Source organism: Ceratotherium simum, chromosome X, assembly GCF_057802395.1.
Source record: "Ceratotherium simum simum isolate JZ-2026a chromosome X, ASM5780239v1, whole genome shotgun sequence".
Lineage (NCBI taxonomy): Eukaryota > Metazoa > Chordata > Mammalia > Perissodactyla > Rhinocerotidae > Ceratotherium > Ceratotherium simum.
In genome coordinates, this window is record NC_141940.1 from 113,715,929 (window position 1) to 113,740,212 (window position 24,284).

At 43.6% G+C, this 24,284-nt stretch overlaps 1 protein-coding gene across 3 annotated transcripts in view; it reads left to right on the forward strand.

Annotated features, from left to right (window-relative positions):
• SH3KBP1 (SH3 domain containing kinase binding protein 1) overlaps nt 1-24,284 on the forward strand; it is a 326,276-nt gene that overhangs the window by 288,470 nt on the left and 13,522 nt on the right. For all 3 annotated transcript variants that reach the window (XM_087427608.1, XM_087427607.1, XM_004435176.3), the window contains one exon: nt 22,913-23,022. In XM_087427608.1, coding sequence (XP_087283734.1) covers nt 22,913-23,022 — 110 coding nt within the window. The remainder of the gene's footprint in view (nt 1-22,912; nt 23,023-24,284) is intronic.

A 24,284-nucleotide genomic window follows, 5' to 3' on the forward strand; every position in this document is an offset into this window, starting at 1 on the left:
GCCTTTGATTGGTTTTAGGTGTTACAATTTCGAAACCAAGGGAGGTGACAGTGGTTCCCACATTAAAATAGAATGCCTGGGATTTTTACTCTCCCTGGCCTTAGGAGAAATTTCTTGCAAGGTCTAATGAAAAGAAATGATGTATAAACCTTTTTGTAAAAGTGGGCATTAGCATTTATATTCATATTTTCCAGTGCTTTATGTATTTAGTGTAAAAAGGTGAATGGGTGAAAATGCAGAATGGCAGAGTTCATTGTAGACACAGCACTAAGTGTTTTTACTTTGAGTTTAAAATGAGCTTTGGTGTGATAATTGCCACTTACTTCAGAAGGTGAGTGAGTTTTTCCAAGGTCAAGATACTACCATGTGATAAATGGGAAGGTAGCTGAAGTCTCTGGGTAAACAAGCTAGAGGGCCTTTTGGGGGTGTGTGTGGGTGGGTGTGAGGTCACGTGTGTGCTGGTTGAGGCCACTGTTGGTCTGACTTGGGTGACAGCCCTTCTACGAAGTGGAGATTTAGGGACTAAATGTTTTTTGAGCTTTACATCTTTTATTTGTACCTGTCATGGTCATAAGTTAGCATTCTCTCATATTCTACATAATAGAGAGGGCTACATTTTGGAATATGCCTTTTTTAACTTAAATTTTTTATTTTGAAATAATTATAGATTCACATTCAGTTGTAAGAAATAATAGAGAGATCCACATTGCCTTTACCCAGTTTCCCTCAATGGTGACATCTTGTGAAAGTCCAGTGCAAGATCACAACCCAAATATTGACGTTGATCCAGTCCACCAGATTCCCCAGTTTTACTAGTACTTATGCGTATTTAGTTCTGTGCGATTTTGTCACATGTGTGGGTTTGTGTATCTACCACCACAGTCAGGATACAGAATGTTCCATCACCACTAGGATCCCTTGTGTTGCACTTTTATAACCACACCCACCTCCCTCCTGCCCCCCTCCCCTTCCCTAAGCTCTGGCAGTCACTATCAGGGATTGATTTGACATGGAAAATTTCCAGCGTCATTTGCGTTGGCTGCTCAATTTAGAAACAAATGTCCGACAGTTGGCAGGCCTTATAAGAGGCACCAGAGCACCTAACATGAGCATTCTCGTCACCTGGGTGGCTACAGTTTTCTTCTGAACCTGCTCATAGAGTTGCATCTTTGCAACTGCTGACCTGGAGCCTCTGGTCTGATCTTGTGAAGGCTTGGGGGTAGGATGTGTCACTGTGACTGTAAACACCAAAAGTACTTGTCCTGTTTCCAGAAACTGTTTTACATCCTCAGTCAGCCTTTGAGAAGCCGAGTCAGGAAGCATGACCAAGAGCTTCTGACAGCTTGAGATGATGCAATAATAATAGAAACGCTGGCCTGCTGTAGCTTTTGACCTGGTTAAGGGTCAGGGAAGAGCAGAGCAGTGATTGGCAGTGAATGAGAAGGAATCATCAGAATGAGCCTGATTAAGTTCCAGTTCTACTGCTGCAGTTAGCATTCGGGCTCTGTTTCAAGGCAGGGTGATTGGTTGGCGAAGTGTCAGTGAGGGTCTTGTGGGTCTCCCACCTCTGGAACACACAGAGCCGTACCTTGCTTGCGAAGAGCATTGGCTTTGACTCTTGTTTTCTTTGGGTCTAGAAATCACTAAGGTGGCTATCGCCAAAGTATGAATCCCATGTTTTTCAGTCTGACAAGCTAGTTTGGAAATGTTGGAGGCATTGATGGAGGGGCCTTAGTCTATGGAAGCTTTTCATACTGTGGAAACTGACTACCAGCTGTATGTATTTGGGAGCTCAGAAAGAGATGCTGAGGTTGAATTCACTCTCATTTTTTTTGTGTGTGCTGGGAAAGATTCAATGTGAGCTAACATCTGTTGCCAATCTTCCTGTCTTCCTTTTTTTTTTCTTCCCCAAAGCCCCAGTACACAGTTGTATATTCTAGTTGTAGGTCCTTCTAGTTCTGTGTGAGCCGCCACCACAGCATGGCTACTGACAGACCAGAGGTGTGGTTCCATGCCCTAGAACTGAACTCAGGCCACCAAAGCAGAGAGTGCCGAACTTTAAGCACTAGGCCATCAGGGCTGGCTCTAATTCACTCTCATTTTGCCAAGAAGACGTTAATCCCAGTAAACTGTAATTCCTCAAGCTAATAATTTAATGTGTATATTATTTGCATTGCAAGAAACAATGATTGGCGGCTATGTAATCAACCATTAAATACTTGAGTACCTACTACTCAAGTGCAAGGCTGAATGGATACCAAGGTCCTCGCACACAGGCCCTGCCTCCCAGGGGCTTTGGGTCTGTTTGGGTCCCTAAGACAGCAAATGAAAAGTAACAGTCTGTCTAAATGATGACTGAGTGGTAGAAAGTAATGCTGCTCAGAGTTGGGGATGCTCCTTGTTGCCCAGGGTATTAGGGCAGCCTCCATGGAGAGGGGCAGACTTTTCTGGATCTGGAAGTTGGATTTGCTTAGGTAGGGGCAGAGGTAGGCAGGGAAGTCACATGAGGAGTGCTGGTAACTGCGCCTGGATCAGCCCAGCTGCAGTAGAGGGTTTGTGCTGGCCTGGGGGCTGGGGGGCTGACCTGCAAATGTAAGTCGGGCCTGGATTGAGTTTGAGAGGGACAGATTTGTAATTTATTCTGTAGGCAGTGGGAGCCATTGATGGTTGCCACTGAAGTGACATGATCAGGTCTAAAAATTCAGATAGTAACTGATAGAGCTTTGTGGGACCAATGAGATGAAGGAAAGATGGGTGTCAAAGAGTCAAGTTATTTGATAGCTTGAGGGAGAGGCAGTTAAGAGAGAGCCAGAATTAAGCTGCTCACAAAAGGATTATGAAAGAAAGGATAGATGTGGATGCAGCAATACAAGAGAATTATTGCTAGGCTTCAGTAACAGATTGGACTTGGGAGTGGGGAGGAGGAGAGAATGATTTGTTAGTTGTGAGATTTTAGTGTTGGGTGACTGGGGGAAAAATGACTTGGGTAGAAATAAGCATGTCTGGAGGAGGAACTGGTTTAGGGGGAAACATGATGAATTTATTTAAGCATGTTGACTTTGAGATTTGATCGGACATTCCAGTCTCAGTGCTGGATGAAGGCTGAAGGTGGAGGGCCGAGGCTGGAGAGGCGGGCAGAGATTGCAGGTAGAGATTAGGACCTTCCGGGAGACAGGAACGCAGGGCTGGCATCTCCAGACGTGGCTTTGAGTGCTGCTGGTTCTGCTGCTTCCTGGCTGGGTGACCTTCTGTATTTTACACAGACTCTCTGAGCTTCACCTTCTTTGTCCATAAAGAATACTGACATCTCTACCAACTTCCTCACCTTGTCTTCCAGAAATATGTGAAATCTCTTGGTGGGCTGCAAAAAGATTGAGATGCTTAATTATTAATATTATTGTTTGCTTAGAAGTGATAAAGTCAGGAAGATAAACAAAATCCTTACCATGAGAAAAGAGAAAAAAGAACCTACAGCTGAATACCAAACCCTGCGCAAAGTCCACGTCTAAGAGAAAAGCCGAATCTGACAAAGTCACAGGGGCCAAGGGAGGACGGGATTTTAAGCAAAATGTCTTTAGACCCAAATGCGGAAATGCCCTTTGCAGGTGGGTCGGTCAAGGAGACTAGGACATTGTAGAGGGGCTGGCTCGCTTCAGAGCTGCTTTTGTATCTCTGCTTTTGTAGCATGTGTTCATTGCTTTGAATCAAACAGAACTTATTTGTACCAGAATGTTTTGTTAGTGATTCAGACAATTGAAGCTGCCCAAATTTGGGCTGCAGTGAATAGCAGAATACAGCCCTGAAAGCCATTAGAAATCATCAGTGTTAGCTATAAATAAATCTGTGTTTCCTCTTAATAAAGCTATAATTTTAAATTATTACAATATTAAATTGAAGAACATGGCTTTTTCAGATCTTGGGTGGGCAGCTGCCAGCATCTGTCAGCCCATGATAACTTAGAATGAGATCAATTTATCCAAAACTATATTGTTGATGTCAGTTTGAGATATTGTTTGTATCAAACTACGCGGCCATATTTTATTTCAAGTAACATAATAGAAAACATGGATGAGTTCCAGCACGGGCCTGTGCATGAACAGAAGTGAAAATTAAATTGTCCGGTTTTCTCTTGCTGACAGAAGAATCTCTGTTCCGATTGAACGAGAGATTATAGGCGGCAGAGTCAAGTACCATAACATTTACTTTTATTATGCCCTATATTGTAGTTCCCACGGCATGGCGGGATTTATTGTTCCATTGTTCCACTTCAATACTAAGGAGATTTTCCATTCCTTTCCCACTAAAGCACCTGGCAACAGGCCTCCAGGTGGGAAGCAGCCTGGGAACTAAGCCGTCTAGTTTCAACCCATAACTCACTTAGAAAAAGCCCATCTCATTCTTCTTCAGTGGCTTGCCTTCTTTAACTGTTTTTTTTTTTTTCCATTCTATTCGAAACTCGCCAAGCCATTCCCACTTCCATGTCTTTACGTGGCCACCACCCCCTCTTCCCTTGAGGAAGCTGAGGACTTCCCCTCCATCTTTTCAACCTGACCCACAGACCCACACTTCACATGGTAGTCAATGTGGGGGCCAAGTGTCACTAGCTTGAACGGACTTAGGGCGTGGACCTTGTTTGGAAGATATGAAGACTAACTTCACCTTGTCCTCAGTCACTCATGGATGCCTCCAGCCCTCTTCATTTGGACCAGGAAATGCAAAAACACTTACCTGCACCCCAGGAATGCTATTAAGAGCTCATCGATTTGGGGTGCTAGAATGGTTCTAAAAGTGGATTGTGGTGATGGTTGCACAACTCCATAAATTTACTAAAAATCATTAAGTTGTACTCTTAAAATGGGTGAACTTTATGGTATATAAATTATACCTCAATAAAGCTGTTAAAAAGAAAAAAGAGCTAATTGAAATTTTCTGAGCACTCACTTTGAGGTCTCAATGTCAAAAAGATATACACACCACTAATTTATAAGTATAGGGTTAAAAGTGCCCCTTTGCCCCACTTTATAAAATAGTTGTGTTTATTTAGACTAATAGCTACTATATTGGTGTTTCTGAGCTATCTATAAACCAATCTTTTATAAATAGGATTATGTTTTAGATATGTTAAGAAAGCTCTCTAAAAGCTTGTAGAAGAATCATTTTGTAATACAAATGGGTTCCCTTAAGGAGTTAAATAAGTGTATTGTTTTACACAGTTTTCTTAAATTGAGGCCCACCTGGACATTGATAAGGATGATTACAGCAGTGGCGATAGAATAATCACGAAGTGTGTGGAAGGCTTAGGAGTGTTTTCTAAGAATATTTGGGGGTAGGACATGCGTTTGTAATCTTCGATTCCTGTTAGGTACACTTTGCGATAGTTGCTTCTGAGGAAGGTAGCTGTGTGTGTCATGTTCTAGTGTTAGAATCAGTCCGCCGGTACAATGAAGAGCATACACGCCCTTTCTTCACTCCCTCTACCATCCATCCTGAGGTCACAGTGGTGATATAATAACAGCAGTGGCAGAGAGCAAGGGGAAGGAAAGAAGGAATTAACAGTCACTGGGTGCCTACTAGACGTTTTGTATATTTTCATATTTCTCATCTTCACCCAGCCCTGTGAGGGAGGTGTAATGACTCGATTTATAGGGAAGGGACAGGGAATAAAGAAAGCAAGGTAACTTGGTCAAGGTTAACTGGCTAGTAAGTAGCAGAGTTAGATTTAAACCCAGATCTCCCTGACCCATGAGCCCAATTTTTCCAGTGCATGAGGTCGGTCTACACCAGCGGTTCTCAACCATTGTCCCCAGGCGCCATTTGGCGATGTCTGGAGACATTTTTGGTTGTCACAACATGGGGGTGGGGTGGGGGGTGAGAATGCTCCTGGCGGCTGGTGGGTGGAGACCAGGGATGCTGTTAAACATCACACAGTGCACAGGACAGCTCCCACAGCAGAGACTGCTCCAGCCCTAAATGTCTATAGCACCGCGCTTGAGAAAGCTCTGTTGGTGCCAAGAATCGACGGTGAGTTGGGAACAGCTGGGCCGAGGACAGTGTCTCCTCAAGTGCAGCCTTGTGGTCCTGGAGTGGCCCATCTAATTTCCTGAGAATCTCTAGAAAATGTAGTTTGAAAATGATTTCAGAGCTTTTGGAAACTGGTGACTTAATATACAAAAAAGTAAATATATTTGAAGTAATTCACTTAAACATGGACCAAAGAAGTTGCCATGACCTTTGAGAGAGTGCTCTTCCTCAAGTTTGTGGCAAGTTACTTGCCCTAGAAAAAATGATACAATGCAAATCTGATTTTCACCTAGAAAGAGTGTAGTATTTGGCATTAGATACCCTCCCAAGATTTAATACCCAATGTTTAAATGGGTATTGAATAGAAGGACAACAAACATTAAATGTAATCAATGCTAAATTATAAATTTGTACTTTGTATGCTTTTTAAGACATTTGTAAAGCAATTTAATAGTGACCAGTAACACAAAATTTTTGTTAATATGACACCAAATCTTCATAAACAAGTGATTAAAATTTTAACTTATTTTGAAATTTCTGCCTTTTACTATAAGAAATCATTTCTTGGGGTTTTTCAGGCAGATTTTGGGGGAAGACTTAGATCCCTGGCTTTGGGCTGTTGATTTTTCTGTCCTCCCCTTTTAAAAAATATTTTAAATTCCCCTTTTTGGTGCTAGAGAGCCAATTATTGGTCCTGCAGCATTTCAGGTTGTTGAGCAATTTCTCAGGTTTAATAGCACAACATGTACTGTGTCCTGCCTGCTGTTCAGAACCCCATGAGTGACATTGGGAGTGTTCTAAATGGACTACTGGCTGAGTGTGTGTGGGAACAACCACGCCTCTCAGTTCTCTTGGGGTTAGTTGCTCTGATGTGAGAACTTTCACGTGAGAGCCACAGCGCGCTCTTACAGACAGTGTCTCTTTACCAGCGACTTTCAGACATGGCCTTTGGGATCAGGAACGTGACTGACGTTACCCATGCAGAGGAGAGGAAGATGTGGTCCCTGTTACGTCACTGTCAAGTCTGCCTCTGAGGCTGTGGGGTCTATGTGTGTGGACACGTGCAGCTCTGGCTCCTATCCAGGGACACACGTCATAGTCCAACTTCAGTTTATATCAGGACTATTTGAAAAGCAATATGCATGTCTCAAGTGTGATGACAAAAAGCAAGAGAGATTGTGCTTAGGGTCAAACACTGTATACAAGGAAGTGAAACAGGTTGAACTTCTGATTGATGGGTCTTGAACCTAGTCAGTCCCTCTGAGCGTTTTTGGTTTCCTCCTCGCACTTCAGGAGACTCAGCCTTGGCTCCAGTTAATTCAGAAGAGGTTCTATGCCTGGACCTCTCCCTACAGTGCCCCCTCCCCTGGTTCCTGACCTGTCACCTAAGACTCTTAGGGCTCACAGCCTAGGTTTCTGCTGAGTAAACGAGGTCAAGCTGGCAACTAGCACTGGTTTCAAAATCATCTCACAGTCCTGGAGGAGATGGGCTGATGGCAAGGCCTTGTCCTCGGCACTTCCAAGAGTCTGATCTCAGATGTAAATTGAGGATGTCCACTGACAGACCTTCACAGTTAGAAACATCGGTCCACACCAAAACCGAGGTGCTCACCTCTGCCTGCTTGGCCCCCCACAGAGCAATCCTGGCCTTTGGCGTTCCGTCACATTGGCTGGGTTTGTTCTTGGTTTTGATGGGTTCCACAAACATCTTTTACCCCATCATATCCAATAAGCGTAAAAACAATTAACATTCAAAGTGCCAGTAGGAAAAGTCTCATGAATACTATAGCAACACAGGTGGAGGTTAAACAAATCAAAGTGAAGAGATGATGACAAATGTTGCATAACCTGCTGGGAGTGCTGTATTTGGTGGTGTGAATTATTCTAAAACACAGAGAACGAACAGTGCCATCCTGCCTGAGCCACCTACAGCCATCAGCCTGCAATGAGGAAAAGTAACTGAGTGGTGAGAAGAGCAGAGGGATATTTGGGTGTGTAGCAGGCATCTGTTCAGATGGCTCTTGGCTTAGAGAAGGTCACAGTGCCTGCTAGCAGTGTGAACTTGTGGCCAGCTGCAGAAGCTCACCTCTGTGCAGAGGCAGTGTGTCCTCCCCTGGGATTTTGGTCGCCTGCCTCTCTGTGGTCAGGGCCCTCACATTCTTCCTTTGGCCCAATGGCTTGAGCATCTCAGCTTTTGCTCCGTGCTGAGACCATTTACAGCTTTCAGAACCCAAATGTGAAGGGACACCCAGTGGGTTCAAAGTAGTCTATACACAGCAAAGAGACTTATATAGTAACCTTTGTTACATCTGCGGTGTGCTCAACTGAGGCCTCTGAGCTGCGAATGAATGTGGAAGCAGGAAGGGAACAGGTGACATTCAGCTCTCAGATTGCACATGGCATTTACTTGGCCTGCAGTGCCCCCCTTCACCCACTGGCTGTGGGTTCCCAGATTGGCAGAGCCTGGTTACAGCTTCCATTTGACTTGTAAATATCCAGAGGGATATACCATCTACCAGGAAACCATGCTCCAGTATCCCCTTTGTCATACTACAAGCATTATAGACAAAGTAGACTTGAGTAAGGAAGAAAGTTGATTTACCAAACTCCTTTTTCTAGTCATGGACTCCTGTTAAGGTGTGGTCTGGAAACCTTGGCCCACTTAGCCTCCCACTACCTTTGATTCATTAAATGAGAAGAGTGACGAGCCCTTGCAGAGTGGGGTTGGTGGGCCCCGTTAGAAGATAATTGGATCTGGTGGTGACAAGCTAAGGGTGAGGTGTAAGTGAACAGGGAACCCTGATTTAGAGCCAAAGAAGCCTCTTTATTTAGTTTTACAGTGACCTATAGTGGCTCGCTCCACCTCCCGAGGCCTGAGTCATCTCTCCCTGAGGTTGTTCATAATCCTTGGAATTTCACAGACTCATCTACCAAAAAAAAAAAAAAAAAAAAGGGTTTTTAACGTTAGGGACTGCTGATTCTTGTTTTACTAATTAAGCACATTTTTAAAAACAAATGCCATCATCTGGTAGAAAGGATATGATCTCCAAGTTTAAAAATTGAACACATTTATGGGGGCCGGCCTGGTGGCACCGCACTTAAGTGCGCGCGCTCCGCTTCGGCAGCCCGGGGTCCGCAGGTTTGGATCCCAGGTGCACACCGACGCACTGCTTGTCAAGCCATGCTGTGGTGGCATCCCATATGGAGTGGAGGAAGATGGGCACGGATGTTGCCCAGGGCCAATCTTCCTCAGCAAAAAAAAAAAATAAAAGAGGAGGCTTGGCATAGGATGTTAGCTCAGGGATGATCTTCCTCACCAAAAAAAAAAAAATGAACACATTTAGCTTACTGGGAGACTCACACTGTTAACCTTCTTGCCTTGGCACTTTACAGACTGGCGATAGCTTTGTCATGGATGTATACTAGTTCTTGAGGCAGCTTCTGAAAACCATAGGTCCCGCACATACCTGCAGAGATGAGGGTGGGAGAGAGGAGAAATGTGGGGGGCAAATGAAAGGCTCCAGAGAGAGGCAGGTGTTGAAGCTCAGGCGAAAACTCACTGCCCAGAAATGTATAACTTAGCAGATTAATTTTTTTATAGAGATACAATTGTTTGTGATTTTTTAAAACTCACTCATGGAGTGTTAGATTTTTAAGGGCACTTTCAATACTTTATACCTCTGTCCTCTTCCTTCCCCCGAGGCTGGAGAATGGGGGCTCGCCAGCCCTCCTAGGGGTTCTGGAGGCACCTGTCCCTCCCAGTGTGGTACAAAGAGCGCTGGGCTTCAGACAGGAAGTATTTCCTCTTGTTGATGCAAATAATCCATAATCAATCTATAAATCAAAATTTGGGTGAGTTTATTATGAGCCAGATCTGAGGACTAGCCCGGGGCCTTCTTTCCCCAAGGAAGGAAGGGCACCAAAGAAGTGGGGTGTGCAGAGTGGTTATATACCATCTTGGAATAAAGAGCATACATCACATGTGATAGGAATGTCCCTTTTACAGTAGTGATGAGATGCTTAGCTGGCACAGCAGGTCGATGGTCAGCAGGTCAGTGGTCACAGGGTGAGCACAGCAGGTTGGTAATTAATCCTTAGGTCTCAGGAAGAGATGCTTGTCCTTAAAGAATTGACGATATGGGGGAAGCTACATCCCTATCTTTAAGGGCATCATTCTTGTCTTTGGGACATAGTAAATATTTAGAGCAGATGTACAATGCATGATCAACAGGCCACGTCAGGCCCTTTTGGAAAAACAAGGTCAGGCTGAATTAGTTTTAACCCAAATGGCTTCCTCATATACTCCAATATATCCTATTGCTTTTCGTTTATTTATCACTCTCAAGTTTTGTACTCAGCCTAATTTTGGCTTCCGTGTAATTCTGGACGTTAGGATGTTATTGTTTCACATGCATATTAAAATTTTCTGTTAGGAGTGTCAGACTGCTCCTCTTTTCTCTAGTAAAGTGCTGTTGAATAAGCTGAAATGCCCTGTTCGTTTTGCTCCCTAGAAGGAAACGTGCCCTCTGCCTGGTTGCACATCCCGATGAAGCAGACCGTCAGGCACAGCATTGCACCTCTTTCAATTTTGGCTTTTCATCTTTAAGCCAAGGGCTTGGATAAAATGATCAAAGGGTCCCAGCTCAGCCTTGCAGTCTTGTTTCTCTGACTCTGTTTCTTTTAGCTGAGTTTTCTGGACATTGAGAAAACTTCTCTTTTGGTAACCTCTGACTCCTCTTTAGGATTCTTTCATTTGTCTCTTTATTTCACTTTCCTTAGTTCTGTTAGTTCCTTTAACCTAGAATTGATAATTGGCCGTTTCTAATGTCCAGTCTAGGGTTTTCTTTTGGCCTAAAGATTTTTGCTTAGAAAAGATTAACCTGCCATGTGGAAGTTTAAGTAATTAACAATTTGGGGGCATAATAGTTATGGCAGAACTTTTTATAAAGTGTTTAAGATTATTCATTTACCTTTTTAGAAACATAATTTTTTTCACTCAAATTCTTTTTTTTTTTTTTTTTTTGTGAGAAAGACCAGCCCTGAGCTAACATCCATGCTAATCCTCCTCTTTTTGCTGAGGAAGACTGGCCCTGAGCTAATATCTATTGCTAATCCTCCTCTTTTTTTTCCTTTTTTCTCCCCAAAGCCCCAGTAGATAGTTGTGTGTCATAGTTGCACATCCTTCTAGTTGCTGTATGTGGGACGCTGCCTCAGTGTAGCCTGACAAGCGGTGCGTTGGTGCGCGCCCGAGATCCGAACCCGGGCCGCCAGTAGCGGAGCGCGCGCACTTAACCGCTAAGCCATGAGGCCGGCCCCTCACTCAAATTCTTAAACAGAAATGTAAAAGGGTAGGATGTTTGCCATCTTAAATAAGTATGAGTTTGTAGGGCAAACTCTTATATAGAGGCAAGATAATCTCACAGAGTCACCGAGGAAAGTGTATGGTATGTTAGATAAACCGTGGGTTCTCAGATAGGCACACTTGGACTTGAATCCTAGCTCTGCAAGTTCCAGGTTGAATGACGCTAAGATCTACTTTTTTATTCTACATGGCAGGGTTAATAACACCCACCTACCTTAGAGGGTTGTTGTAAAATTGAGACATAATGATGTGACAGGGCTTGCATAAAACAGGCACCCTCTGACTGGTAGTTGGCGTGGCTACAGTTCAGGTAGAGAGAAGCACCAGGCATCAGCCTGCACTCTTACCATGACTGCTGTTATTGAAAATTAGGAAAGTTCTTGGGCACATAAAATAAATCAGCCAACTAATATTTTGATAGCTGCATCTGAAATCATTTCATACATGATTTACTCAGTTCTATTTTTATTTTAAAGAGCTTCTCCCCACCCCCCAATTACAAAGGGAATAGGTGCTTACTTTTAGAAAAATGAAAGAACACAGGAAGTTAGAAAGTGCCAGTCCCCTAATATCTCTGCCTCTCCTTGAGATAATCACTGTTAAGTTGTTGTACACACTTTGAGAAGGCTTTCTATAATTGGATGGATTTTTTTTTAATGTGATCATGTTATATATACCATTCTGGTTCACAGTTGTTTTTTGTACTAAAGACTGTATGTTTGACATCTTTCCATATAAGTCACGTAGATCAACCTTATACTTTTAAAGGCTACATAACATTCCATTGTATGATTCTGCTGTACCCAGTTCTCTAGGAGCAATGCTGCAAAGAGCAGCCTAGGACAGCGATCTGCAAACAGGCCTACCTGTACTTTGTGGGGCCATGGAGACTTCCCAGGCCACGAACAGTATGTTGTCATCTTCTTATGTGCTCTTTCTTCAAACTCATGTCCTGAGAGCCCTGCTGTTTTTCTGCTTCTCCTTTTCCAATCACCCTCTCCCACCTTACACAGCATGGCCAATCTCTTGCCCGCTCTAGGGATGTAAAAACCCCTTGTGCAAACTAAGAGACAATTCTAAGATTGGTGTTGGAGTTGAGAAATTGAGTGACTCTATTGACTAGACAAAAAATCTATTTACAAGTCAGTTGGTTTCTAATTGTTTGCTTCCAACCAAATTGAAGGAGGTACCCACTGAGTTGTTTGTTGATAGATTGTTAGAAATAGTTCTAAGTGTTTTTTTTTTTGAGGAAGATTGGCCCTGAGCTAACATCTGTTGCCAATCTTCCTCCTTTTTTCCTTTTTTCTCCCCAAAGCCCCAGTAGATAGTTGCGTGTCATAGTCGTACATCCTTCTAGTTACTCTGTGTGGGACGCCAACTCAGCATGAGCGGTGAGTAGGTCCGTGCCCAGGATCCGAACCTGTGAACCCCAGGCCGCCAAAGCGGAGTGCGCAAACTTAACCACTACACCACTGGGCTGGCCCCTAGAAATAGTTCTTGGTGATACTACACCACTCTCTGGTTTTTGGTATATAACTCGGAAGGAGTTCAAAGAATTGAGTGACATTGTGATAACAAAATTCTTTCCATTCCTACGTAGTTCTATTTATGTGAACACAGTTTCTTGGCACTTACATCTATAAAATGAAAAATAGGAATAGGATTGATACCAAACCATGTCATTCTGGTGCTAAGTAATAATCATCCATATATGCATATGCATGAAGTATTTGAGGGAAAAGCCCAGTAAAATTCTACTTTTTTATGCTTACAAGTTATTTATCAAAATGTGTGGTATGTGTGTATACGTGTTTTGATCATTTGTGTACTACTAATAATTGTAATGATAACTGAATCCAGAAGAAAAGTAATTTTACACTTAGAGCCTTATGATTTCAGGAAATAAAAAAAATCATAACTTTTCAATTTATATACATTTTTGTAGCATAAAAAGATAATTAACAAGGGACAAAATTAAGCAAGCACAAAAATATACTACATTAGGACAAAATTCAGCAGTGGAAATATGATGGAAATATGAATTCAGGGAGGGAAAGGAATGATGCAAAATTTCCAACCATTAAAGAAAAGCTTATTCATGATTTTTTTAAATGGATAATAGTGGTTGTTAAATTGCTGTGGTATTCAAATATATATTGAATATATTTGAGAGCAATATAATAGTTGTATTTTAAAATATCAATATTTAGAATATAGCAGAAATTTTATCCTTTGTGACTAAAACCTATGTAAAATTTTAGATGTCAACTTAAGATGTGTGAGGGGGTACATGAGTTTTCAAAGTCATTTCAGGAGGTATACTGGCAAAACAGTCTGAAGACCACTGGCCTCATAAATATATCATACAACACTTACATAAACATTTCTGTGGGTTAATTTCTAGAAGTGGACTATCTGAAGGTGTACACGTTGACATTTTGTGATAGGTTTTGCCAAATGACATTATAAAAAAGGTTGTGCCAATGTATATTCCTGTAAATAATAGCATAACTACTATTTCCAATAAAGAACTACATTATTTATTTATTAAATCATTATTTTGTGTGTGAGGATTAGCCCTGAGCTAACATCCTATGCCAATCCTCTTTTTTGCTGAGGAAGATTGGCCCTTGGCTAACATCCGTGCCCATCTTCCTCTACTTTATATGGGACGCCACCACAGCATGGCCTGACAAGCGGTGCATCGGTGCACGCCTGGGATCCGAACCCGCGAACCCCGGGCCGCCGAAGCAGAGTGCACACACTTAATTAGCCGCTATACCACCAGGCCGGCCCCAAATAAATCATATTGCATAGCAAATTTGGGCCTGCAGTGGGGCCGGCCCAGTGACGTAGTGGTTAAGTTTGCATGCTCTGCTTCGGCAGCCCAGGGTTCTCGGGTTCGGATCCCAGGTGCAGCCCTATGTACCGCTTATCAGGCCATGCTGTGGCAGGCGTCCCACATATAAAGTAGAGGAAGATGGGCATGGATGTTAGTCCAGGGCCAATCTTCCTCAGCAAAAAGAGGAGGATTGGCAACAGATGTTAGCTCAGGGCTAATCTTCCTCACCAAAAAAAAAAAAAAGAGAGAAAGAAAGGAATGCAAATGTGTGAAAAGTTGCTTTTTCCCACTTATCAGTACTTGTTAGTGATCCAGGTGAAGCGCTTGACCTCTCCTCAGTGCTAGACTTTAGTAAGATGTCCCCCCCTTTCCTGATCCCTTCCCCTGATCTAAATTAGGTCCCCATGCTATCATTGCTAATTTCATCTTTTACCTTTCTTTCCTAGTAGCTAGCAGACTTTGTAATTATATATATAGAAGTTTGTCTTTCTCAGTGGGCTCGAAGCTCTGTGGGGCAGGGACTGTGGCTATTTTGTCCACCCCTGTATGCCTAGCCCCATGCCTAGCCCAGAGACTAGCTCATAGTGCTTGCTCAGTAAGTATGCATTGAATGAATGGACTGAGCATAAATGAGAAGAAATACCATGATGTAGGGTCATGATAGAGATCTTTGTTGCCAATAGCCCCATTTGACTATTTGAATTTAATTTAATTTAAATAACTGCACTTAGCCATAGTCCATGAGCTTAGTAGCCACATAGAGCTAGTGGATACCATGTTGGATAGTACAGATATAGCAGGTTTCCATTATCACAGCAGGTTTTAATGGATTGCGCTAATATAGAGTGATTGTACTTTCATTCTCAAAACTATCACTATGCTGGGCACGCAATAGATACTTAATAAATGTTTGATTAAGCGAGCGAGAAAGTAAATCTTTATCTCCATCTCTTATTCTTGAGCTACAAGTTTCCATGTAAAAGTTACTTTGCATTGAATAGCCAAACATCCTCACTCAACTTGCCTAACTCCTTACATTTCTTGCCAGAGATTTCCTTAAAGAAGCCAGCCCCTTTTTCTGTCTATTTAAAAACACATTTGAATAAAATAGAACAAAAGCAGTTTCTTCACAAAAGAAAATTGCTTTTCCTAATATCTCTTCTTGTTCTTGATGTGGAAACAAGTTGCAGAATTCACCATCGGTTGAATGAGAAGGTCAAGTGTTCCTGCTGTGTTGCCAGTGCTCTGTAGTGGAAAGAATTCCACAGACGTGAATCTGAATGTGGGCCCTGTCACTTTCTGGTTGTGACCTTGAGCAAGCTTTCTAACCTCTGACCCTCCCTCTCCCCTTTATGGCATAGAGTAGTGCCTATAGGGCATGGGTTTTTGTGAGGGTTAGATGAGCGTGCGTGCGTGTGTGTGTGTGTGTGTGTGTGTGTGTGTGTGTGTGAAGCATGGAGAAGGAGGATGGCTGAACAGTAGCTCAGACTTGTCTACTTTCAGCAGCTTGTGTCTTGCAAATGTCACACCTGGATTATAAATGAAAACACAATGGCTGCTCTGCTATATCCTTACACATTTTGGAGGGCTTATTTTCCTGCAGAAGTTAATCATTGCTCAAATCAAAATTTTCTTGGTTGGTAACTCAGCTAACACAGCTGTTCATTTGACCCCTGATAATGAGCCCATCTTTGTAGTCTGCACAAATGTTCCACACTAGTCAAATGATTTACGTGTGGGGAGAGATTTCCTCCTGTCCAGACTGCCTTGAGATGATTCTTCATTGCAGAGAAGGTACCTGTGACTCCGTGGGTTTAGGGTTTTCTCATCTTAAATCTTAAAAAGAGGGGGGCGGTCCGGTGGCATAGTGGTTAAGTTTGCACGCTCTGCTTCGGCAGCCCAGAGTTCGCGGGTTGGGATCCTGGGCATGGACCTACGCACTGCTCATTAAGCCATGCTGTGGTGGCATCCCACATACAAAATTGAGGAAGATTGGCACAGATGTTAGCTCAGGGACAATCTTCCTCAGCAAAAAAATAAAAAGGAGGGGAGTGTTTCTTTCTTTCTTTCTTTTTTTTAAGATTTAGCCTTGCTTCTAGATCTCTGTTCCCAAATCCCACAGCTCCATCAATGGTGAATGAAAACAAAATTCTGCCTGCATGATTTGACCTTTAATTTATTTACCCAGTAATCATTTATTGAACACTCACCACAAGCCAGGAATGATGTTAGGCCCGGGAAAGACAGAGATAACAGCCACAACTTCTTCCCTGGCTCATGGAAGAGACAGATAAGTCAACAAGGAATGTCAGATCAGGATGCTAAATACTGAGATTGGAGTGATGAATGATTAGAGAAGCACCCAAGCCAGCCTTCAGGGTGCAGTCTGGCTTCTTAGAAGAGGTCCCAGTTGTTGAGCCAAGCCTTGACAGCCCCTGGGGAAAGGAGGACAGGGGAGGGGAGGAAGTCACCTGAGGGACAGAGACAGAGGTGGGCACCGGCCATACCATGAGGGCCTTGGCCCTGCTATGGGACCAGCACTTCATGGGAACTTGGGAAGGACTTCAAGCAGTGAAGGGACATACTCAGATCCGAACTTTACACATCTCTCTCTGGTGCCAGCCTGCGGAGTGGTACGGGGCCTGGAGTGAGAAATCGATTACAGTGGTTCCAGGCAAGAAGTTCCGGCAGCCTTAATGATCCTTGACAAGGGGCATGGAGGGGCAGGGATGGCTTCCAGAGACACTGGGAGGTAGTGACGTTGCCAGGCTTCAGCTGAAGGAAACTTTCATTCTAGGGCTCTTTCTGGAGTCCAGAGAATTGAGCTACAATGAATGAATAAACAGAGCCATTTAAGAGCTCACAAACAGTTCCTTTGGTGACAGCTGGCTTGTCTCAGACTTTTAACTATTTCTTCTCTGTGTTTTCAATGGATGTGCTTTAGGTCACCTGTGGTCACTGGTACTAGCCCTCCCATCCATGGAAAATGAGCCCACATTTTCTAATTGAACTAAATAGGGTGTGACTGAAATTCATGGAAAATGGGCAGCTCCATGTGCCATGAAGAGTCAGAGGCCTTTCCAAGCCGACTCCATGTCCAACGTGAATTATCCCCGTATGTCTGCAGAGGGTTCGTCTTCCAAGTATCACGGAAGCCAAGAGCCTCTCATCCTTACGAAACTAACTTTTAAAAAATACCCAACGTTTGCCAGTTCAATAGTTTTGGATTGGCTTATGGGCATTAAAACCATTTTTTATTAAGAGGAAAAATTCCCAGCCAGGCTGAGAAAGCTCATATCAAGTTTCAGACTGATTCATTTCAAAACCACCATGAAAATTGGGACATTTTCTTTGCACCACAATGGGTTAGTCATGGAAATTCTGCCTTAATCTCAGCTACCATGGCCACAGTCATGAGAGCATGCTCTGTGCCACTGAAAATTTATGTTACAGTACTGAAGAGTTTTCCCCTTCACTGTCAAAGCAGAAGTGCTTTGCAGTTTGGGGTCTGCAAAGCAACCTCATACTTGGTGTGTCTTTTTCTTTCTGGCAGTTTGGTTTTGTTGTTGTTTCCAAAAAGTGCTTTTTACAAGCTCAAACTGTAGAACGGTAAACGTAGCTGAGTATGCATGAAGAAGTTAAGAGCAGCTTCCCCTGCAGGACTCTGGGCCTCCTCTTACTCTTGAGTGACAGACAAGGCAGTCTTCTCAGCCATCTGTCATGGAGACGCTGGCTAAGTGTGGCCAGGCTTCAACGTGTGCGGGTCTTTTTAGTACAGACCTCAGCCAGTAAAACAAAATGGGCCAGCCAAGCTTTCTCTGCAGCTGTTCCACAGAATGCTGCCTTCCACCCTGAAGCTTCCGCCTCACGTCCCACTAGCAGCCACCTCTGTAAGCTACACTCTGAGAAGCAGAGTTTTATCTTGAGATAGTGTGTTCATTCGTTGGCTTGTTCATTTGTTCGCTTGTTCCTTCATTTACAGAACATTAAGCACGTTCTCCCCGGGAATGTGCTGGACATTGAGAGTACAAAGATGAGTTCCTGCCCTCCTGGGGCTTACAGTCTAAGTGCGGGAGACAGACACCTCACCTCTGAGTCGTTTTGAAAGTATGATTTATTACAGACTGCCATCTCACATGTTGTTAAACCCTCATCTCCCAGGTGGACGTAACTATTTCAGTGGGCCCAGGAGGGTGGGTGGGGAGCAAAGATGGAGTCCTCCCTGGATTCTGGCAGACATTTCCTGGGTGTGAGCTTGTCTGTCCCTGCATATCAGTGGACGTGCCAAGTCCATCCCAAGGGGGGCCTGAGGCCATCCTGTTTGCTCCCCTCACTCCTCACGTCCCTCTCCCACCCCACTCTGTATGCTGGGTCACCTCGCAGGCTTGGTGCAGTGCACTCCAGCTGCAGTGTCTCTGACCTGTCACCAATCACCCAAGCCTTTGGTCGCCACTTTGATCAACTGGTCTGGCATGTCTGTTGCCCCACACACCAGGTCAGCACTGCCCAGCCTGGCATTGGAGGACCCAACCTGCTGATGAGCCTTACTCCTGACAACTTGCCTGGGCAGTCTACTCAGTGGGCCCTGGAACACCCCACCACTTACCTGGTGGCCCTTCCTCCAGCGCCCTCTCCTCTCCTCTGCTTGATCAAGTCCTTACTTATCCCTCCCTCCCCTCAGCCCCCAGCCTCTGCTAGAGCAGTGCTTCTCTACTTGGCTGCATACTGATATCACCTGGGGAGATTAAAAACCCACCCATGCCCAGGCTGCACCCCTGATGAATTCAGTCAATCTCCAGGGTAGGATCCAGGCATGAGTCTTTTTTTTAAACAAAGAAATATATATATTTTTCAAGGCAACCATCTTCTGCAAATTTGCCTCCTTCCTTTATTTATTTATTTATTTATTTTTTAAGAAGGAAAAGCATTTATTGAGCATTTATTATATGTCAAGCATTGTGATAGGGTTAAAGGTTGGGAATGGAGAGAAAAACAAGACATAAACCCTCCTGTCACAAGGAAGTCACGTCTAGTAGGAGAGACAGGTGAACAATTAAAGGCGATAAAGCATAGTGGTTAAGAGCACGGGATTTGTAGTCAGACAGACTTGAGCTCAAGACCAGGCTCAGCCACCTACTGGTCTCCTTCCTTTATTTTTTATTTATTTATTTATGTTTCCTCCCCAAAGCCCCAGTACATAGTTGTATATTCTGGTTGTAGGTCCTTCTAGTTCTTCTATGTGAGCCGCCACCACAGCATGGCTACTGACAGATGAGTGGTGTGGTTCTGCTCCTGGGGACTGAACCTGGGCCACCGAAGTGAAGCGCACCAAACTTTTACCACTAGGCCATCGGGGCTGGCTCTGAGTCTTTTTTTTAATGGTCCAGGTGGTTCCACTGTGCAGCCAAGGTAGAGAACCAGAGTCAATTAGCTTTTCATTGTTCTTTTTTTTTTTTTTAATTTTGCAAAGCATTTGCTTTCCTTTTATTTTATTGAGGTCGTAATAGTTTATAACATTGTGAAATTTCAGTTGTACGTTATTATTTGTCAGTCACCATGTATATGTGCCCCTTTATCCCTTATGCCCACCTCCCAACCCCCTTCCCCTCAGGTAACCACTAATCTGTTTTCTTTGTCCATGCGTTTGTTCATCTTCCACATATGAGTGCTTTTCATTGTTCTTCAATCAGCTTCACCCTGCTCAGGATTTGCCTCCAGGGCTTATTTCATTTCCCGGACAGAGCCATGTGCTAGGTGGTCCCTCTCTGGCCCAGCCAAGGCCCTCAGCAGCGGCTTGTTTGCTGGAACCTTTATTGGCTCTCTTCTTCACCTCCCCTGGCTGCCTGCTCAGCATCTGCTACTCAGTTTTGTGTCCTTTCTCATCTCCACCAGGCTTCCTCTGCCCCCATTGTGCCTGCTGTTCTCCACAACCAGCACCCCAGCAGACTCCCTGTCCTGGACCTTATCCCCTTCTCCCTGTTGGGGAGCCATATGGAGAACCTGCTAAACTCGTATGTAGAGTGCATGCAGGGATATTTGTGCAGCGCTTTATCATAATAAAAACATCAGAGGGGAGGAATGATTTGGAAACTAACGATAGGAGATTGATTCAATAAATCATGAATTGCAATGCAATAGAAGATTATACAACAATCAAAATATTTATGAAGAATTTTTAGAGTCATGGAATATAACGTTAAGTGTAATGACTAGAACACAATACTAGATATAGTGTGAACTAGGCTGTCTATTTATAGAGAAAAGCCTGGAGGGAAATATACCAAAATACTAATAGTGGTTATCTCGGTGTGGTAAGATTATAGTTGACTTTCTTTTGTTGTTACAGTTTTATATTTTTTTTAAAAAAATTATACATTGCACATGTAATATGTTTGTAATCAGAGAAAAAGTGATTTAAAAAATTAATTGGGCTATTAATGTCATATGATGGCTTTTTGGCGTCAATCCAAGTGTGTAATGGGGAATTTCAATTTCAGACAACATGGAGTTGGTAGGGGCGAGTCCTGGGATAGGATCTGAAGGGGGACCTTTTAGGAAAATAAGATTGTCTTAAAGGTAAAGGCCCCTGAGAGGGTCAGACCAGCGAGCCGGCAGTGGAGAGGCCCACCTAGCAGTGGAGATCTTGGCCCATCCCTGAGCCCTAGGGCTGGTGAGGTGGGGCCTTTTAGGAGCCTTGCTCTGGTGCTGGGTGCTGATTGGCTCCCCCTTGGCCTCACAGAACTACTGACATTTTTCTTTGTGCTGTCTCTGCAGATAGTTAACCTTTGGTTATACTTGCTTTGCCTTGATATGATGAATTCATTGAGTAATTATTCATTCACCAGGTGCTCGAATAAAAGTCACTTAATATAATCCCAGGTGTCATGTAACAGTTTGTCCTGACCAGTGACTTGTGCTTGGTTTTGCATATTCCACTGAAGGAAGTAGTGTGCAGACAGCACCTGCCTGTTCATTAATAGAATAAAGCTGTCACACAGCCAGACCACTTATTATAACCATCAATAAAAGAGCTCTCCCCAAAATAAGGAGGGGAAAAAAACACATAATTTTTATCTTTTCTGTCCTCAGCCAGCATATTGTAGTTTCAGCTGCAAATAAAGACTATCTGATTAACATTAGCTGAAATAATAGGGGGTTATTCATTTCAACGGTGAGAAGTCTGGGCACTAGGTCATTCTAGGGTTGGTGAGTGGTTCCTCAGGATTGTCAGTCACCCAAGCTCTTTCTGTTTTTCTGCTCTGCTATCCTCAAGATCACCAAGAGCATTGGCCATGCCTTCCTTATGGTCATAAGATGGCTACCACAGCTCCAGGCATGCTATCCTTGCCCAACAGCATCCCAAGCAGGAAGGAAGAGGGGGCAGCAACACAAATGGCCTTCTCCTCACTTGCCTCTCTCTAGCCAGAGAGGAAAATCTCTTTTCCAGAGGCTCTCAGTAGACTTCCCTTTATTTCTCGGTGACCCAAGATGGGCTATACAGCCACCTCTAGACCAATCATAGGCAAAGAGGAGCAGGATTGCCATCACTGGCTTAGACCACACATGGTTCAGCCAAGGGGCCGGGCGCATTGTCCTGAAACGAAACTGGGGATCTGTTAGAAGGGAGAATGGGGAACAGTTTGGGAAGGCAGTGCCTGGCATGGTGTGTGAAACATGGCCTACTTGTCAGGAAGAGATGGCGTTGCCCCAGTCACAAGCAATAATGGGTCTCAGGGTCGGCCCCTTTCTGCCAGCCATTCCTTTGCACAGCACACACATATCTACACTTGCTTTGTGAATCCCCAGAACTCTGTAGAACCAGGTAACCCCTTGGCCTGATCATTTGTTGAAGAGGGTGGCAAAGTGAAGGCAGAGGCCTTCTCCTGGTCATATGCCAGGTGCAGTGACGATCTGACTGAATGATTCTATGTTCATCTGAGATGTCATTCACAGAGATGTATGCTCTCTGAGGGCAGGCTTGCTTCTTCCTTGCTCACTGGTGTAGCCTCAATATCTAGCTCCATGTGTGGTATGGAGTAGTTGCTCAATCAAAGTGGAGCAAATGGATGAGCAGACTGATGACTGAAGAAGATATGTCTCCACTGAGTGATGTCTCTGGAACCAGAATGGTGCCAGGCTCTGTGAGTTATCTGGAACTTGCTCTCCATCTCTAGGGAGTTTATAGTCTAACATTAGGGTAAAAGCTGATGGCTAGAGGATTGCAGTACAACCAGAGGGAGAGCCTGCCCTCTCTTGTCTTTAGGCATCAAAGACCAGCATTCACTTGCCTGTGGATGTTGTACCTTGTCATAACTGCTTTTTGTGATGAGACTACAAGAATGTTTTATCTACCAAAACAGACTTTGTGGAAGAAAGAAGATTCCTCCTTTACTCCTCTTTCTGTACCTTTAAATATTTATGAATATAGCTGTGGAAGGGGGAAAGAAAAATCATGTTTCTCTCTCTTCCATGTTAGCTTGTTAAACTAAGGAGGAAATGATTATTCATTCATTTGTCTGAACCATGTTTATTGGATGACCAAGGATGTAAACAGCCTTCGTAAATGATGAAGTATAATCCAGACGTAAAGGATGATTATTAAGGAAAAGAGGTGCTGGTGGCATGTTATAAGAACTTTTCCTCACTCCCATTTTTGCTCTTAAAAATCTGTTTTACTTTTATTTTAGACCTAGAAGGTTTTGACTCTGTGGTATCATCTACTGAGAAACTCAGTCACCCAACGACAAGCAGACCAAAAGCCACGGGGAGGCGGCCTCCATCCCAGTCCCTCACATCCGTAAGTGTCTCCTCATGGTGTCTCCTTACTTCTCTACAGTTAAAAGCAGGAAATATTAGAGACTCTAGCTAAGGATTCTTTTGCAAATGGCTGATTTGAAGATAAGCCAGGAGAGGAAGGTCATAAGATACACTGCTGACCAAAAGTGATTTGAGAGTCTTCTGGAATCAAGCACTATTTCTTTCTATTTGTTCTTTGTGTAACTGCCAGCGAGGTGGGCACTCCCTGTTCCCACCTTCCTTCTGTCTCCTTCCAAACTGATTCTTGTTTGAACCTGAAATTAAATTGGTAAGAAAAAAATGTCATGTTTTATGGTGGCAAAGGAGACCGAGGCTGGTTTGGTCTATAAACAAAACAAAACTTTACTCAAGAAAGATCTGCCATTATACAGCACTTAGCGTGTCCGAGCCTTTTTCTTCCAAAGCCCCATCATCAGCACCCCTTCATGGAACCTAATGCAGACCTTTAGGAGATTGTTTATAAACATAGAAGGCACCCAGTGATGTAGGAGAGACCAGTCAGAACATTCCAGATAACCCATAGAAGTTTTTGGTTTGGGTCATTTTGAATAAATTCTTTTCTTATTGGAAACCTTTCTGAATTGGGAACCATTCCCTCATCCAACCACCTTAGTGGAAACACACCTTTTGTACCCAATTTGAATAACAAAATGCATAAAGAAGAAAGTAAATTACCTGTAATCCTGCTCCGCAGAGCTGAGAACTGTTAACCTCTTGCTGTATATCCTTAGCTCTTATTTAAAATTCTATTTGTATATACAAAATTATTTCTTCAAAAATGGGATCACATAGTACACATTGTTTTGGAACTTGCTTTTTACCCCCTTGTGCGCCTTTCTCCCCAGTCATTACACATTCTTCCATAATGTCACATTAATGGCTGCCTAGTGTTCTAACCCGTGAATGTGCAAGTTTAGCCAGTGTGCTTTTTTTTTTTTTTAAAGATTTTATTTATTTATTTATTTTCCCCCCAAAGCCCCAGTAGATAGTTGTACGTCATAGCTGCACATCCTTCTAGTTGCTGTATGTGGGACTTGGCCTCAGCATAGCTGGAGAGGCGGTGTGGCGGTGCGTCGGTGCACTCCCGGGATCCGAACCCGGGCCGCCAGCAGCGGAGCGCGCGCACTTAACCACTAAGCCACCGGGCCGGGCCTAGCCAGTGTGCTCTTATTGGACGTATATGTTGTTTCGAGTTCTTCATTATAAACTTTTTAAGATCTAGAGAGCCTTAAGGCATCCAGA